A 15,744-nucleotide genomic window follows, 5' to 3' on the forward strand; every position below is an offset into this window, starting at 1 on the left:
AAAACTGCAATGGATTAAGATCTGCATATCAATAACTGTGATGGATCATCTAAAGCCGTGGAGAAGGAAGCCAGAAAAGTCCCAGTGAACAAGAGAGTCGCTGTAGGGCTCGAGGGCCTTCTACGGTCTCCTCTACGCTGGGGGCCTTAATTCTCCATCCTGTTTGTGGCTCAGCTGGTCCTCAGTTCGCAGCAGCTGTCCTATGAACTTGACCTTGTGCTGTGGTGGGACTGTGACCAATGGGAAGAGGCTGCAGGAGCGGAGAACTCACCTGGTTCCTTGCAGAGAAACAACAACAAAGTCTGCAGCCTTGAAGTCTCTTCTGTTCTCATTCAATGTGGGCTAATGAGCTTCCATGGGGTACTGGACTCACTGTGCCCACTCAGGGATGGGGCTGGGGAGTGGCAGGTTCTATCCTCAAAGCACTCCAGGTCTCACACACACACACACACACACACACACACACACACACACACCCCTGGTGATTTATATCTATCTGTCGATAGATAGCATCTCCATGTGGTCCCTACCTGAAGGTCTTTTCCCAGCCCTGGAGCATGAGGCCAACCACGGGCTGCCATTATTTTGGCCTTGAATGCATGGGCTAAGACATGGGACTTTGCCCTCTACCGTTAGCTTTATCCCTCTTGTCTCTTTTGAGTACTGCCAAGCTCCCATTCCCCAACCTGACCACTCTAAGTTAACCCTTCTCATTGGAATAAAACCAAGTCTATACCAGGCCCGGGACCTGCCACGGGTGCTTATAAGCTAAGGGATCCAGTGAGGCCGCCTTGACAGCAAAGAATTGTAGACGCACACAGGGCTCTCCCGACTCATGGCCCCAGAAATGAGGCTAAAGGTCAGGACCGCGAGCTCTGCCAATGCCAAACACAAGTCTTGCTCCAAAAAGAATAAAAGATAGTGTGTTCTGAGCCAAATGAGTGGCCGTGGACTGTAGCTAGAGATTTCCTGCCTGGCCCACAGTCAGGACAAATCTCTCTCACCTGCCAGCCCCACAGTCCCTCAGACCTAACCAAGTAAACACAGAGACTTATATTGCTTACAAACTGTATGGCCGTGGCAGGCTTCTTGCTAACTGTTCTTACAGCTTAAATTAATCCATTTCTATAAATCTATACCTTGCCACGTGGCTCGTGGCTTACCGGCATCTTCACATGCTGTTTGTCATCGTGGTGGCTGGCAGTGTCTCTCTGACCCAGCCTTCCCCTTCCCAGCTTTATTCTCCTCCTTGTCCCGCCTACACTTCATGCCTAGCCAATGGCCAATCAGTGTTTTATTTATTGACTAATTAGCAACACATTTGCCATACAGAACATCTCACAGCACTTCCCCCTTCTTTTTTTTTTTTTTCAAAATGGAAGGTTTTAACCTTAACAAAGTAAAATTACATATAATTTGGGAATTTGGACATAGCTTCTTCTCTTACTACTTCCTGCTGGAGGGGGTCTGAGTGGCTGTGGGACTGGCAGGTGAGAGAGATTTGCCCTGACCGTGGGCCAGGCAGGAAAACTTTAGCTACAGTGGACTGAGAACACAGATTCGGCTTGCCCTGAATGACATGACTCACCATGGAAGCAGCTATATGAACTTCTAGGGCCATAAGATAAGAGACAGGCACAAACCAGTGCATTTAACAACACACTAGTGAGGACAAAGAGTAGGCAGGTTACCGCAGCGAAATCTCTGCTGTAGATCTGAGGTGTTATCTGTTGAGTGCTCAACCTTGGGGGTCTGGGAAACTGGTGGTTTTTTGTGGTTGTTCTGTTTTTGTTTTTAGTTACTACATCCAAAAGTTTTACCTCAGAGTCAAAGAATATTAAGTCAGGCACAGAGGCGGGTGATAAATGGCTATTAAGAAGACTGAAGATAGACCAAGATAATTTTGGTTCTTGGATTTGCAACACTCCCACTTACTACAATCAGCTCTGGTCAGACATTATTAGTCTGCAGAATCGTCAGCAAAAGTGTCAGGACCTCCGTCCCCAACCCCCAGTGAGGATAGAGACACCATTGTAGGGCTGAGGTTAGACACTGCCATAGAAGGTTTGGTCCTGGAGGGCTGAGTCCCAAAGGGCCTGAGTTACTCATGCGTTCACATATGCATTTCTCACTAGTGATCTACGTGCTTGTCATCTGACAGGATGACTATACTGGCTACTCATCTCCTGGTCATCACCTTTCTTTATCTCTGGCCAAGAACCCATTTTGCACATTTGTTCCTCTTCTAGGTGGCCATGTGCTGAGACCCTCCCCACCCCAGGAGGTGGATCTGCGAAGTTTTGATATGTTTAATCTCTTTCCCATGACTGGTTGAGGACTAGGTTCACATTGCATTTTGACCAGTGAGAGTTTGAGAATTGGCTGGGGTGCGGATTGCTTCGAGAGAAGGCTTCTCTCAAAGGTGAAGGGAAGTTGGGCATGGTGGTTCAGGACTGTAATTCCAACACGCAGGATGCTGAGGCAGGGGGACTGGAGGTTCAAGGCCTACCTGGGCTACCCAGAGGAACAACAAAAAATGAATTTAAGTAAGGAGGGAAATTCTTCCCCTTTCTGAGTTCTGGACATTTTCATGACTCATGGTGCTTCTGTGACCCTCTCAGGAGCAGAGGAACGTCAAAAGAATTACAGAGCTTGACTAGTGTGATAGGGCCAGTGACTCGGCCACCTCTAACGCCATCCTAGCTTGAGACTTTATGTTGCACCAACCAATCTGTCTTCTGGGTTTTTTGTTTGTTTGTGGGTGTTTTGTTTCATTTTGTTTTGAGACAGGGTCTTACTATGTATCCCTGGCTGACCTAAAACTCACTATGTAGACCACGTTGACCCCAAACTCACAGAGATTCACTTGCCTCCTCCCTCTGAGAGCTAAGATTAAAGGCATGTCTTTAATAGCTCTGTCTTTCTATTTTTAAAGCCTCCACTTACTAACCTATCGCCTGCATCCTCAAACACCTTGAATGACATCCCCACTGAGGGTTACAATGGAGATATCACTTTGTTGTTTCCATAGTCGGTCTCAGCTCCTATAAATCTGAGCCATCTCCCAACCCCCTCTTTCCCTGTTTGTACTAAACAATGACCCAAATGAAGTTACCCCATACTTATCTTCAGAATCCCCTAAGTTGCTGCACCCCCAAGACCTCCTTCACTGCTGCCATGTTATCATCACTGGTCAGTGTTACAATCTGTCTCCACGTGTTCAAACACACAAAGCTGTGCTGTCTACGGGCTGCTGTACTGCAGCCCTCTGCCTGCCTGCTCCCAGCCCAGGTCCCTCTCCCAACAGATCATCTGGAGTCCCTGGCTTCTCCCAGGCTTGGTTGTTTCATTTCGGTTGCTCTGCCCTCTCAGCTCTCTCACACACGCTCAACAGTGTAATCAACAGGGAAGAGTCATGTGAGACAGTAGAGCCCGGTCAGTGCCTGCAGATGGGGGAAGGTCAGTGGCGGGGAACGAGATCTCACTCATCTGACTCTAGCCAGGTAAGAAGATGTGACAAAAGTGATAAGGAATCAGTCACAGCCATCAATTCCTTTGTGCCTGAGACACCTTTCTAAAACTGTCCCCGATGGAGTATATATAAGTACAGTGAGCCACAGGATGACGGCTCTCTGTATCTCTAACAACAAGGAAACGAAAACTTACTGTTGCTGGGAGGGAGATGGTTTTTTTTTTCCCCCTGAAGGTTTGATCCATTCTTTCAAACATAGAATAAAAAATACAAAGGTATTTTTAGATTGTAGGAATAATATCAAATATTGTTTTGCTTCTCAGAGAAGTTATAAATAAAAATTGGAGCAATGACATGTTAAGCGAGTTTAGCTAGCATAGGGCCCTGGCCTGGGTTCACCCTCCAGCACTAGGGGGTAGGGGTGGAGGTGGGGGTGGGGGTGGGGGTGTGTTGAGCTGTAAAAAGGCAGCATGAGAGGAAAGTGATTATTTAAAAGCCCCTTATGAATACAAGATGTGGTGGTAATCCCAGTATTCAGGTGATATCAGAGGATCAGACATCCAAGATCACCCTACCTATGTGTGAGTTCAAGGCCAACATGAGTTACATGAGACCCCATCTCAAAAACCCAACAAACAAGGGCTGAAGAGATGGTTCAGTAGTTAAGAGTATTCGCTGCTCTGACAAAAGACAAGAGTTCTTAGTACCCCTGTCAGGTAGCTCTAAACCATCTGAACCTCCAGCTCCAGGGGATCTAATACCCTCTTCTGGCCTCTTTGGACATCCCATCCTTGCCATACACACACTTGTAAATAAATAAAGTAATTTTTAAAACAAAACCAAAAAAAAGTAGTTTATGGAGATGGGTCTATTGGCTCATGCTAATACTTGAAGACTGAGGCAGGAGCATTGCTTTGACCTCAGTTGAGATCAGTTTAATCTACAGAGTGAATTTTAGAACAACGTGAGTTATAATGAGGCCCTATCTCAAAAAGCTAAAGTGAGGGTCACTTTATATCGAAATACAGTGTTTGTGTGTGCATGCATGTATAATAGAATTCAAGACTTGGGTCAAATTTTTCCAATATCTTCTTCATAGAAAAGGAGATTGTACTTTGTAACTAGTAATAGCTGTGTGTGTGTCTGGAATGTGTTTTAACATTCCACATCTGAGCTTTTTGAGCGTTTGTGCAATAGTAATAAGTCATGGATCTTGGTGGGATGGAAAGTCTTCTCTGGAACTTGACATGCAAGCAGATGTTGGAAGTCATTGACAGTGTGCTGGAGCTGAAGAGCTCACAGATAAGTTCTCCTTCTCCCGGTCATCATACGTTTACACGCTGACAGGGTGGCAATCACCATTTTGAAAATGGAAGTGGCATGTTGAGATGGATAAGCATCACATCGTCTCATAAAAACTGTCTGTTGTCTTGCATCTTTGAGTCCTCATCATGACGGGGTCCCATTCTCTCTACTGTCCAAATAAAGTTGGCCTGTAACCCTATTGTATGTAGAGTGTGGCTAAGTACCTTCTCTGACATTGTTACAAGGTCTTCCTAGGAGTCCGCATATACTTGGGGCATTCCTATGTCTGCACAGCTGCTCTTCTCTCCGTTCTGACTCTGCATGTGTGGCCCACCGTGCCCGGCACCAGAGTCGCTTCTGTTGGGTACTGAACTAGGTGTGTGTATTTCTGTGCTTGGGGTTCACTCTAAACCCCAAGTGGGGCCTCAATGTGAGGCTTGTGTGCCTATGGAAATCATTCTAGTCCCTTCCAGATTCTAGGATTACAATACAGTTGAAACTTGGTGGTACAGGCTTGAAATACCAACCCTAGGGAGGGGGGTGGAAAGAGAGGGCTCAAGGCCAGCCTCTGCTACACAGCAAGTTCCAGGCAAGCCTGAGCTAACCAAGACCGTGTCTCAAAGAGTAACAAAAAGGTACAGGGCTTGAACAGGACTCCGAAATCAGAAATTAGGTAAAAACAAAGGATATGCCAACAGACTGTACCTTGGAAAGGAAACTTTGTCAGTAACCAGCAGCCAACAGGTAGATCTGGAGCCACATGCTAGTTCCCACTCACTGTAAACCCTTACAAGTCACGTGGGTTTAATCTGCAAATTGACAGCTGATGTAGCTTTCCATCAATTCGGACAAATCCACTGGACTCAAATACCCTTTTTTTTCCCCCAGCATCCGGGTGGTCCAGCGTGCTGCTACAGGGGGATGAGGCAACTGCAGATCCCATAGGAACCGACACAGACATGGCCATTGAGGTAAGACCTTTCTCCAGTGACTTCTCCAAGGTCATCTGTACATCAGAGTGAGGCAGTGGCTTGTTCCCTTTGCCCCACTGACCTTCTCTCTACTGAGGCAAACAGACACAGGGTTTCCTGAAATCTGGGAGCAGACAAGGAAAGCTTTTTAAAATCTTGTTACATTTTTATTTATTTTGTGTGACTATGAGTGTGCGTGAGTGGTCCTGTAATGTGTCAGAACACAAGTGTGGAGGTCAGAGGACAACTCAGAGGAGTCAGTTCTCTCCTTCCACCGTTCGTGTTCTGAGGAGTGAATTAAAATGTCAAGTTTGGCTGCAAGCACCTTTACCTGCTGAGCCATCTCACTGGCCCTCGGAAAGTTTTTGAAAGCCAAAAATCTACGTCTTGATCTCCAGTGGGCCTGCTGTAGGGTATTCATGAACATCTAAGAATAGGCTAAGTTCAAACGGTAGCCTCCATGGGGTCAGAGCAGCAGCCATGAATATTCTGAGCTTTGAGAAGTCCGGCCCCACTGTGCATTGTGGAGAAAGGTCATGGAGGCACAGGGCAGCTTTGGTTCAGACTCAAGATTTCCAGTGATGTCAGCAGGAAGGCAGCACATGGCCCACTCAGGCAGGAATAGTGATGGCCAGAGGTTTACAAAATGAGTCATCGGAAGTTAATGAAATGAGCGCCGTGCAAATGAAATGCATGAAATGTATAATCATCACATGGATTAAGGGCTCTTTAATGAACAGGACCAGCAGCCCCACCGTACTGGGTACGAAGGAAGCTGCCTCCTCTCTTCTGTTGTGTTTTAGTTAACAAAGCCTGGATGCGGAGGACTTCCTCTTGTCTCTCCTTGGATGACTTGAATTTTCAGTACGTGCCATTTCTGAATGTTTTCTTCTGGAAACATAAAACCACAAAAGCCTTCCTTTTTGTGCTGTTGTTTCGAGACAAGGAAAGGTGGTAGGAGGGAGAGAGGAGGAATTGGAAGGAGGGAAAGGGGGCGGGAGAAGATTTGATCAACCCACATTATGTGCATTGAATGAAGAGCTTATTTCCATTTTGTTATGTATTTATTTATTTGTGATACTGGGGGGTTTAACCCAAGGCCTTGTTTTTGCCAGGCAAGCACTCTATCAACTAAGCCCCAGACCCCAACTTTTATATTTAAAATACTTTCTAAATATATCAGTGTAGACAGGAGCATCATATGAACCTGTTTGATAGTTTCAAATTGCTCAGTGTAGTGGGTTGAATTGTGAATTGTAAAACACTGCATCTTACTGGGCAGTGGTGGCACACGCCCTTAATCCCAGCACTTGGGAGGCAGAGGCAGGCAGATCTTTGTGAGTTCAAGACCAGCCTGATCTACAGTTCTAGGACAGCCAGTGATACACAGAGAAACCCTGTCTCAAAAACAAAACAAAACACTGCATAGCTAAAGGATTATTTGAGAAGAAAAGGGAGACAAGAGAGGGTAATAAAGGGATTAATATGATCCAGGTATGCCAGAATGAAGCCTGTCATTTTGAACAATTAATGTATACTACTAAAAAACTTCAGGGGAATGGAGAGATGGCTGTAGATGTAACCAACCTTCTTATTAAATAAGAAACACAGAACCAATGCAAAGAAGAAAGCCAAGAGGTCAGAGCTAAGAGCTAAAACCTTACCCTTCCTTTTGCAGTGGTCTTACCTCTCCGAACTCACTACCCCTGTGTTAAAGTCTTTATATAGTGTTCCTGTTCTGCCTTCTCATTGGTTGTAAACCCAACCACATGACCGCCTCGTCACAGCCTGTCTGTATAGGCCTCCAGGTTTTCCTTGCTTGGTATTGAGATTAAAGGCATATGTGTCCAATAATGGCTGTATCCCTGAACACACAGAGACTTACCCAGCTCTGCATACCAAGTGCTGGGATTACAAGTGTACGCCACCACTGCCCTGCTTTCCTATGGCTTGCTAATAGCTCTGACCCCCGGGCAACTTTATTTATTAACATACAAATAACATTTTAATACAAATAAAATATCACCATAGATGGCTCTTCAGTTAGGAGCACACACTGTTCTTCCAAAAGACCAGAGTTTGATTCTAAGCATTCAGGTGAGGTGGTGCACAATCCAGATCCAGGAAGAACTGATACCTCTGACCTCCTTGGGCATTTGTACATACATGTGCATACCCATACATACATGTATATACCCATGCACAGATCTAAACAACATACACGATTAAGAATATTATTTTAAAAATCAGCTAGGTATGGAGGTACACACCTTTAATCCCAGCACTCTGGAGATAGTCAGAAAGATTTCTGTGAATTCCAGGCCAACCAGGGCTACATAAAGAGAGAATAAAATAAATTCATTCCTGGTGATCCTTCCTGTAATCCCAGCACTTGGGAAGCTGAGGAAAAAAGCTGATGAGTGGGAAGAGATGGGTATAGAGACCAGGAACTAGAAAGGGAATCATGAGGAGGCAAAAAAACAAAAACAAAAAAAAACAACAAAAAAAAAAAAACAAAAAAAAACCCCAAGACTTTCGGGGAGAGCAGGTAATAAAACACATGTGATATGAAAGTGGGGGGAGAGAATAGTGGATGGGAGGGTATATACACTGGGGTGGAGGTTGAGGAGATGGGGGGGGGGGATGAACCAAAACTAAATATAAAGATTCCTTAGAGAAATCTACTACTTTGTTAGCTAATTAAAATAAAGACCATTGCCCACCCCAACCCTAAGAAACATCTGTCCTAACTTCAGGCATCTGTGAATGTGATCTTAACTTAGAGAAAGTATCTTTGTAGATATAATTAAGAATCTTGAGATGAGATCATTCCACTTTTACCAGATGGTGCTAAAGCCAATGACATGTGTCTTTCTAAGAGATAAAAGAGAGAAGCAGGAATGTGTGGAGGCCATATGAAGAGACAGAGGCTGGCGGAAACAAGAGTTCTGCAGCCTCGAGCTAAAACTGAATGGGGAGGCAAAGGGTAGCTCAGGGGCAGCCCATGTGTGAGGGCTCTGTGTAAGCCCTAGCGCACTGAAAAGACTAAACTCCAAACCGACGAAGCTCCAAAAGCTGGAAGATGCTAGAAGGAGCTTCCTTGGATCCTGGTGAGGAGTGCAGCAATAATGATGATTTTTAGATGGTGGTGCTCCAGAGATGCGAGAAGATGAATTTCTGTGGTTTTTAAAGTACTCTGTCTGTGGCAATTTGTTACAGCCACCCCAGGAGACTAATACACTAAAGGTTCTACCATGTGGTCTGGTATGGTGGTAGAGTCAGGCAGATCTCTGTGAGTTCAAGACAGCCTAGTCTACATAGTGAGTTCCAGGCCAGCCAGAGCTATACAGTGAGATCCTGTGTTTCTACCGAGAACAGTGCTCACACTTGCTGACTACCAACGCTACAGAGGCTGAAAACCAATACTGTACAGATCCGTCACAGCAGCTCTTCGCTGTGTTCACCCTTTGTTTGGGGAGAAATGTTGACTTTATTTCAGCTTGTGTCATCACTGTTCACCACAAGAAAAGGGCAGTCAGACTTCAGGAGCGCTTTGAGTTGACTTTTTCTGTGTTAATGTTTATTCGGACACTGAGTGAATGAGTATGTGAATGGTATGGATTATTGTTTGCTAAAACTTGCCTGGCTATGGGAATCCCCTTTGCAGCAGAAACAGGAACTTTCCAGGCTGCTGCTTTTAAAGTTCAGATTTCAGAAGATCTGAAATTAAAAATGAGTGCTCCACCCCCCCATCCCCCACCCCACCTACCCCACCCACCCCCGGTAAAGTACTTGGGATTGAACATATACTAGGTAAATACTTTACTGCTGAGCTATAATCTCAGCTCCTTAAAAACAAACAAACAAACAAACAAACAAACAAACAAAAGCAGACAGACTAGGCTGGACCTTGCTACTTTGTTTTGCCAACCTTCCAAGTAGGTCTGCACCACTGGGCCTAAGTGATCAAGACAGAGTTTAGGGACTTGCCTGTCTCGTCATTTCTTGGCTATTTCTTTTTGTTTGGTAGTCCTGGGCATTGAACCCAAGACTTTGAACATGTTAGAACATTCTAGACAATCTACAACTGAGCTATATCCGTTTGAAACAAGGTCACACTATGATTGTTCAAGCAGGCCTTGAATTTGCCATCCTCCTGCCTCTGTCTCTTAAGTAACTGTGATTACAGGCCTGCAATGCCAGACATGGTTGATCAGCTCCCTCTGCACAGGGAATGAGGCCCAGACTTCTTCACTCTGACTCCAGGGCACTTCTCGCCATATCTTCCACTACATCTCTGCGTCCGTCCCTGCCCTCTCCATCCAGTCTTTAGCCAGTCACCTTTCAATCCCATGAGTCCCTCTGTCTGAAGCCCTTCCAGCCCCCTCACTCCTTAGAACAGACCAAACTCAAGGGCAGGTGCCTCGTTTTTTAAAGCCCCGTGGCTCTGCTTTCTTTGGCGTTACATGTACTAAAATTGGAATGAGGCAAAGATTAGCATGTCCCCTGCTGAAGGATGACACACACATTGGGGAAGTGTTCCTACTTAAAAACAAAAAACAAACCAATTTGGCTTTTACTCACAGTTTCCTAGCTAGCTAGCTCCTCCCCTCCGCCCCTTCCCAGCCTGGTTCATTCTTCAAGTTCAGCGCTCAGATGTTCCCTCCTCCCAAGACATTTTCCATCCAGTATTCTTGCTGAATGTTCTCACAAGACCTAGTACATCTCCATCATAACTAGATGCAATAAATTAAAAAAAGGAAAGAAAGAAAGAAAGAAAGAAAGAAAGAAAGAAAGAAAGAAAGAAAGAATGAAAGAAGGGAGGGAGGGAGGGAGGGAGGGAGGGAGGAAGGAAGGAGGGGGAGTAGAAACTTTGCCTAGCATGTGTGGGTCCTAGATTCAGTCCCTTTGTGGTGGTGCAGGAAGTCAGGAGGATTGAGGCGGAGGCAGGAGGATTGCTGAGAGTTTAAGAACAGCTTGGCTACATGGCGGTTTGAGGTAAGTCTAAGCTACTTAACAGGTTCCTGTCTCAAAAATACAAGAAAATTGAAAAAAAAAAGAAAAGAAAATCTCACCAGGTGTGGTGGTGCATGCCTTTCCTTCCAGTACTCACACTCAAGAGGGAGAAGCAGGAAGAATTCTGTGGCAGGTGGATCTCTGTGAGTTCCAGGTCAGGCTGATTCTCCAAAGTGAGTTCTAGGCCAGCCAGGGCTACACAGCGTGATTCTCTTGTATCACACAGTTACTTTTTTCACCTTCTAGAGGCTCTGAAACTTCAGTTCCTTTAAAAAAAAAATTGATCTCCTCCCTTCCTTTGCCCCCTCTCCCTCCCTCCCTCCTTTTCTTCCTTCTTTTCTTTCTTTTTCCTTCCCTTAAAATAAGCCAGGAAGTGATGGTGCACACCTTTAGTCCCAGCACTGGGGAGGCAGAGACAGGCAGATCTCTCTGAGTTCTAGACCAGCCTGGTCTACAGAGCGAGTTGCAGGACAGTCAGGACTACATGGAGAAACCCTGTCTTAGAAAACAAACTAACAAAAAATAAAAGGTCTTACGTAGCCCAGGCTGACCTCAAACTTTCTATGTAGCTAAGGGCAACTTTGAATCCTAACTTTTCTATTTCAGGCTCTGCCTCTGCCACCACACCCACTTAGTTCCCTTTAGCTTTTAAAAAACACAACTTTTTAAGGCATATACTTTTTGTGTCATAAAGATAATCCATGTGTTTGATTTAATAATTTTGAGCAAATGTGTCATTGCAAGCAAAAAGCAAGTACTCTACCACTCAACTACATGTCCAACCTCACCAGCCTTAAAAATATCTTCATCAGGGCTGGAGAGATGGCCAAAAGGTTGAGAGCACTGTCTGCTCTTCCAGAGGACCCGGGTTCAATTCCCAGCACCCACATGGCAGCTCAAACCTGTCTTAACTCCAGTTCTAAGGCTTTTGACACCCTCACACAGACATATTTGCAGGCAAACACCAATGAACATAAAATAAAAATAAATTTACAAAAATCTTCATCATTCCAGTGAGACCCTACACGCTCTCTTCCTTGTTATCACTGCCCCCAGCCCAACTCCAGGCTGTGGAGTCTTACAGGGTGATCTTTTGTGCCTGATTAGTATGATCTGGAGGGAGGTCTACACACAAGGAAGCTCCAGGCAGCACCCTTTTCATTCCTATTATAGCTGAATAACATTTGGTTTATGAGTGTGCCAGTATGCCACTGTTTGGGGGTTTGTTTTGGGGTACTGGGGCAGGAACCCAGGGCCTGGCACACGCTAAGCAAGTGTTCTACTGTGAGCTACTTCCCCAGCCCTGTTTAGTTTTGGTTTTGTACTTTCACAAGTTGATGGACTTAGGGGTTGTTCCTGCTTGCTGTCAGTAACACTACGATAAACACAAGTTTCCAGGGAGGTAGCGGAAGAGAGGAGGCCGTACTTAACCATTAGGGAAATGTGTTACAGAGTTAGGGATGCACAGTTGCTCTTTTGGAATTTCAACCTGTTGGAATGAGCAGCATTTAGTCTAGTCAGCCAGGCTGGTTGTGAAAACCTGGATTTAAAAATAAATAAATTAATTAATTAATTAATTAATTAAAATAAATTTTAAAAAAACATTAGAAAAAGAAGAGTACAAGAGGACAAGAAGAGGTCTCAAAAGTTTGCCTCTGCCAGCAACAAACTGTACTAAAGAGCTCTTCTGTTTACCAGGAAAAGTCACAACAGAGTTTATAGACTAAATGGGCTCTCATCTTCTGAGCCCACATGGACAATAGATCACAGTCTTTAACAAGCTAACTCTGGAAGGCCTGTGGACAGAGTAACCAGGCTACCAGGAACTTCCATCTGGAGACAGTTAGGCCATCCATGTATGGGTGCTCTGTGATGATATGTCCTTCGAAGATGCCGGAACTCCTCCATGGAAGAGGTTAGGTGCTCCTGGAAACAATTCAATCTTGAAAGATGTGAGTAGCAGTATGAATATGACCTCTTGTATGGAAAACGGGGTCAGTCTGGACAGCGAACAAGCTAGAAGGTCTTGGATTGTTTTTATTGAAATGTGTTTGTTTTGTGGAGTTACTCTTATCTGGTCCATGATATAATGTTACTTCTCTAGTAATTCTGAAGTAATCCAGGTGTGTGTGTGTGTGTGTGTGTGTGTGTGTGTGTGTGTGTGTGTGTGTGTACATTTGGCATGGCTCCTCAGATACTATTTACCTTTGGTTTTGAGTCAGGGTTGCTCACTGGCCCTGGAGCTCACCAGGTAGTCTAAGCTGGCTGCCCTGGGAGTCCCAGGGACCCTTCCCACCTCCCCAGCATTGGGAGTATGAACACACATCATCATGCCTGGCTTGTTAACTTGGTTTCTGTGGGTCAAACTCCAATCTTCAAGCTTGCGAGCACTTTACCGACTAAGCTCTTTTCCCGTCGTTTAATTACTTATAATGAAAAGAAAATATCTTCATTGACCTCCTCAACTCTGGGATGTAATTTGTTATTACAAGCCCACTTGGGTCAGGTGGGAGGGAACAGACGGCACTTCCCAGCCCTCCTGCTTGAACCTGTCCTTTAAAAACCCTGCCCAGGGAAGAACTCGGTGTGGCTGGGAGAGGCCAGGGCAGTGCAGGTTTGGGAAGACCCACTTCAAAGCTGCTTCAGACTCCGCCTTTCTACTGTTAGTAGCTTGTATTGCACTCTCAAAGCTACTTCTCTCCTAGAAACCTGATCATCAAATACTCCATTTTCTATCAATAACAACACATCTCCAGTCCTGGATAATAATACATGGCTTCTTCAATGCTAATGGCGTGGGTTCCACTATGTTCTCTTGTTCTACGCATATTAAGACTAAAAACTAGCCTGGTGTGGAAATCTGTGCAGGCAGATTTCTGTGAGTCTGAGACCAGCCTGGGCTGCATAATGAAAACTGATCTTTAAAAAAGGAAGAGAGAGAGAAAGAGAGAGAGTGTGTTTCTGAAGAGGAGCACAAACATACCAACATCATGATTTCTTTTAGAAAAAAAAGCCTTATATTCTCATTATATCTGCAGTACTTTTCCCTTGCTTAAGCCATAAACAAGACTGGCACCCAGTAGGCAGGTTAGAGGCTGTGGGAAGAGCAGCTGAGGACACATTTCCAAGTCAAGGAAGGTTCTGGGTGGACAGCCGCATGCAAATAGAATGCTTCTCTCCGTGTGAAACGTGTCACTGGGAGAGACACTGTCCCCTGAGACGGGCAGATGTTCTCTGTTACAAAAGCAGGGAAAGCATTTTGACTCTTCCTGTGGTGAATAGAGGTCACAGGTTATAGCTTTCTTTGGCTTTGGGTATAAAAAGCCACTCTGGAGAGCCTTTTGTTGCCCGTGGTGGAGACTCACTCGCCCTTTGTTCTTGATGATGGCAACATTGTGCGGCATTGTTTTGTGTTGGGGGCCCAGGACAAAAAGACACATCTGGGCCCAGAAGTCGGTCTATGCTGTGCACTCACAGAGAGGTTGCTCTAAATTTGTTCCCTGGCTAAAGGACATTTTCACCATGCCTTCCTTTTTTTAGGTCTCTGAGTCAGTCTATTTAAGGTAGTGGATTGGCTGTGGGGGTTGGCCGTGGTGGGGAGGAGGCAGCCCGGGCTCAGATGGCACACTTTTCACAGTACTTCCTCTTTGAGAGTAACGGTCTTAAGTTTTCTTCAAAATATATCTTTTCAAGGGGGTATAGTAGTGCACGCCTTTAATCTTGACATTTGGAAGACAGGCAGGAGGATCTCTGTGAATTCAAGGGCAGCCTGGTCTACATAGCAAGTTCCAGGTCAGCCAGGGCTGCATGTCAAGATTCTGTCTCAAAAAAAAAAAGAAAAAAAAGAAAGAAAGAAAAGAAAAAAGAAAAACCCAAGTCCAAAGATATTTTTATCTGAGTGTGATTGCTTCCACCTGCAATCCCAGCACTTAGGAGGCTGAGACAGGAGAATTACTGTGAGTTCAAGTCTATCATGAGCTGTGTGAAAGACTCTGTCCTTCACTTTTTACATAATACACACATATGTAGCTGGATGGGATGGTGTAACCTCCGAATGTTGAATGTGAGGCCAGGCTAAACCACACAAGAAAAGCCCATCTCAAAAGAGTCAGCCCCTACTCCACCTCTGAAAGGCTCAGGGAACCTCACTGAAGAGGAAGAGGGCAGAAAGAATATAAGAGCCAGGGTATGGGAAGAATACATGAAATACTGTGTTCTCGATGTGATATGGTTGTTGTGGTTACCCACACAAGACCTGCACAAAATCAAACCAGTTGAAAGTCCAGTACCGGGGCTGGAGTGACACTTCCTTTGGTAGTTAAGAGTGCTGGTTACTCTTCCAGAGGACCCAAGACAGATTCCCAGCATCTACATGACAACCCACAACCATTGTAACTCCAGTTCCATGGCATTCAGTGCCCTCTTCTGGTCTCTGGGTGCACTGCATGCATATGGTGTACAGACACTCATGTAAGCAGAACACCCTATACACAAAATGAAAATAAAAGTTTAAAAAGCTTTTTTATAAAAAATGTGGATATTGTGGTGCACCCCCTTAGTCCTAGCATCTGGACACAGAGGCAGGCAGATTCCTGTGAGTTTGAGGCCAGCCCGATCTACATAGTGACTTTATAAACTGAGCTATTGGCAACTGACGGCTGCTGGAGAAGGGAGAGTTATTTTTCTAAAGGGATGTGGTCTCCAGCAGGCTGCCTAGACTCCAGGCTATGGCTCACATCCATGTGATACAGGCAGCACTAATGTGAGTCAGGAAATTATTTAAAAAAAATAAGTTAGGGAGCTAGGAGGACGAAGTGTTGGGGGGAGCGAAAGTGGGGAAAATAAGAGATAGATATGATCAAGATACATATATGAAAATTTCAAAGAATAAATTAAAAATATTACACTTAAAATCACACAAAACCCAAAACAAAACAAAAAAACCCAGACCGGAATGGAAATGTCTGTGATTCTAACACT

The 15,744-nt window shown here is 44.9% G+C and overlaps 1 protein-coding gene and 1 pseudogene across 5 annotated transcripts in view; both read left to right on the plus strand.

Annotated features, from left to right (window-relative positions):
- The window catches only part of Palm2akap2 (PALM2 and AKAP2 fusion), a 339,394-nt gene that overhangs the window by 197,060 nt on the left and 126,590 nt on the right, over positions 1–15,744 (plus strand). For all 5 annotated transcript variants that reach the window (XM_059254391.1, XM_059254389.1, XM_059254390.1 and 2 more), the window contains one exon: positions 5,666–5,748. In XM_059254391.1, coding sequence (XP_059110374.1) covers positions 5,666–5,748 — 83 coding nt within the window. The remainder of the gene's footprint in view (positions 1–5,665; positions 5,749–15,744) is intronic.
- On the plus strand, positions 10,199–10,299 carry LOC131905384 (U6 spliceosomal RNA; annotated as a pseudogene).

This window comes from Peromyscus eremicus, chromosome 2, assembly GCF_949786415.1.
Source record: "Peromyscus eremicus chromosome 2, PerEre_H2_v1, whole genome shotgun sequence".
NCBI lineage: Eukaryota > Metazoa > Chordata > Mammalia > Rodentia > Cricetidae > Peromyscus > Peromyscus eremicus.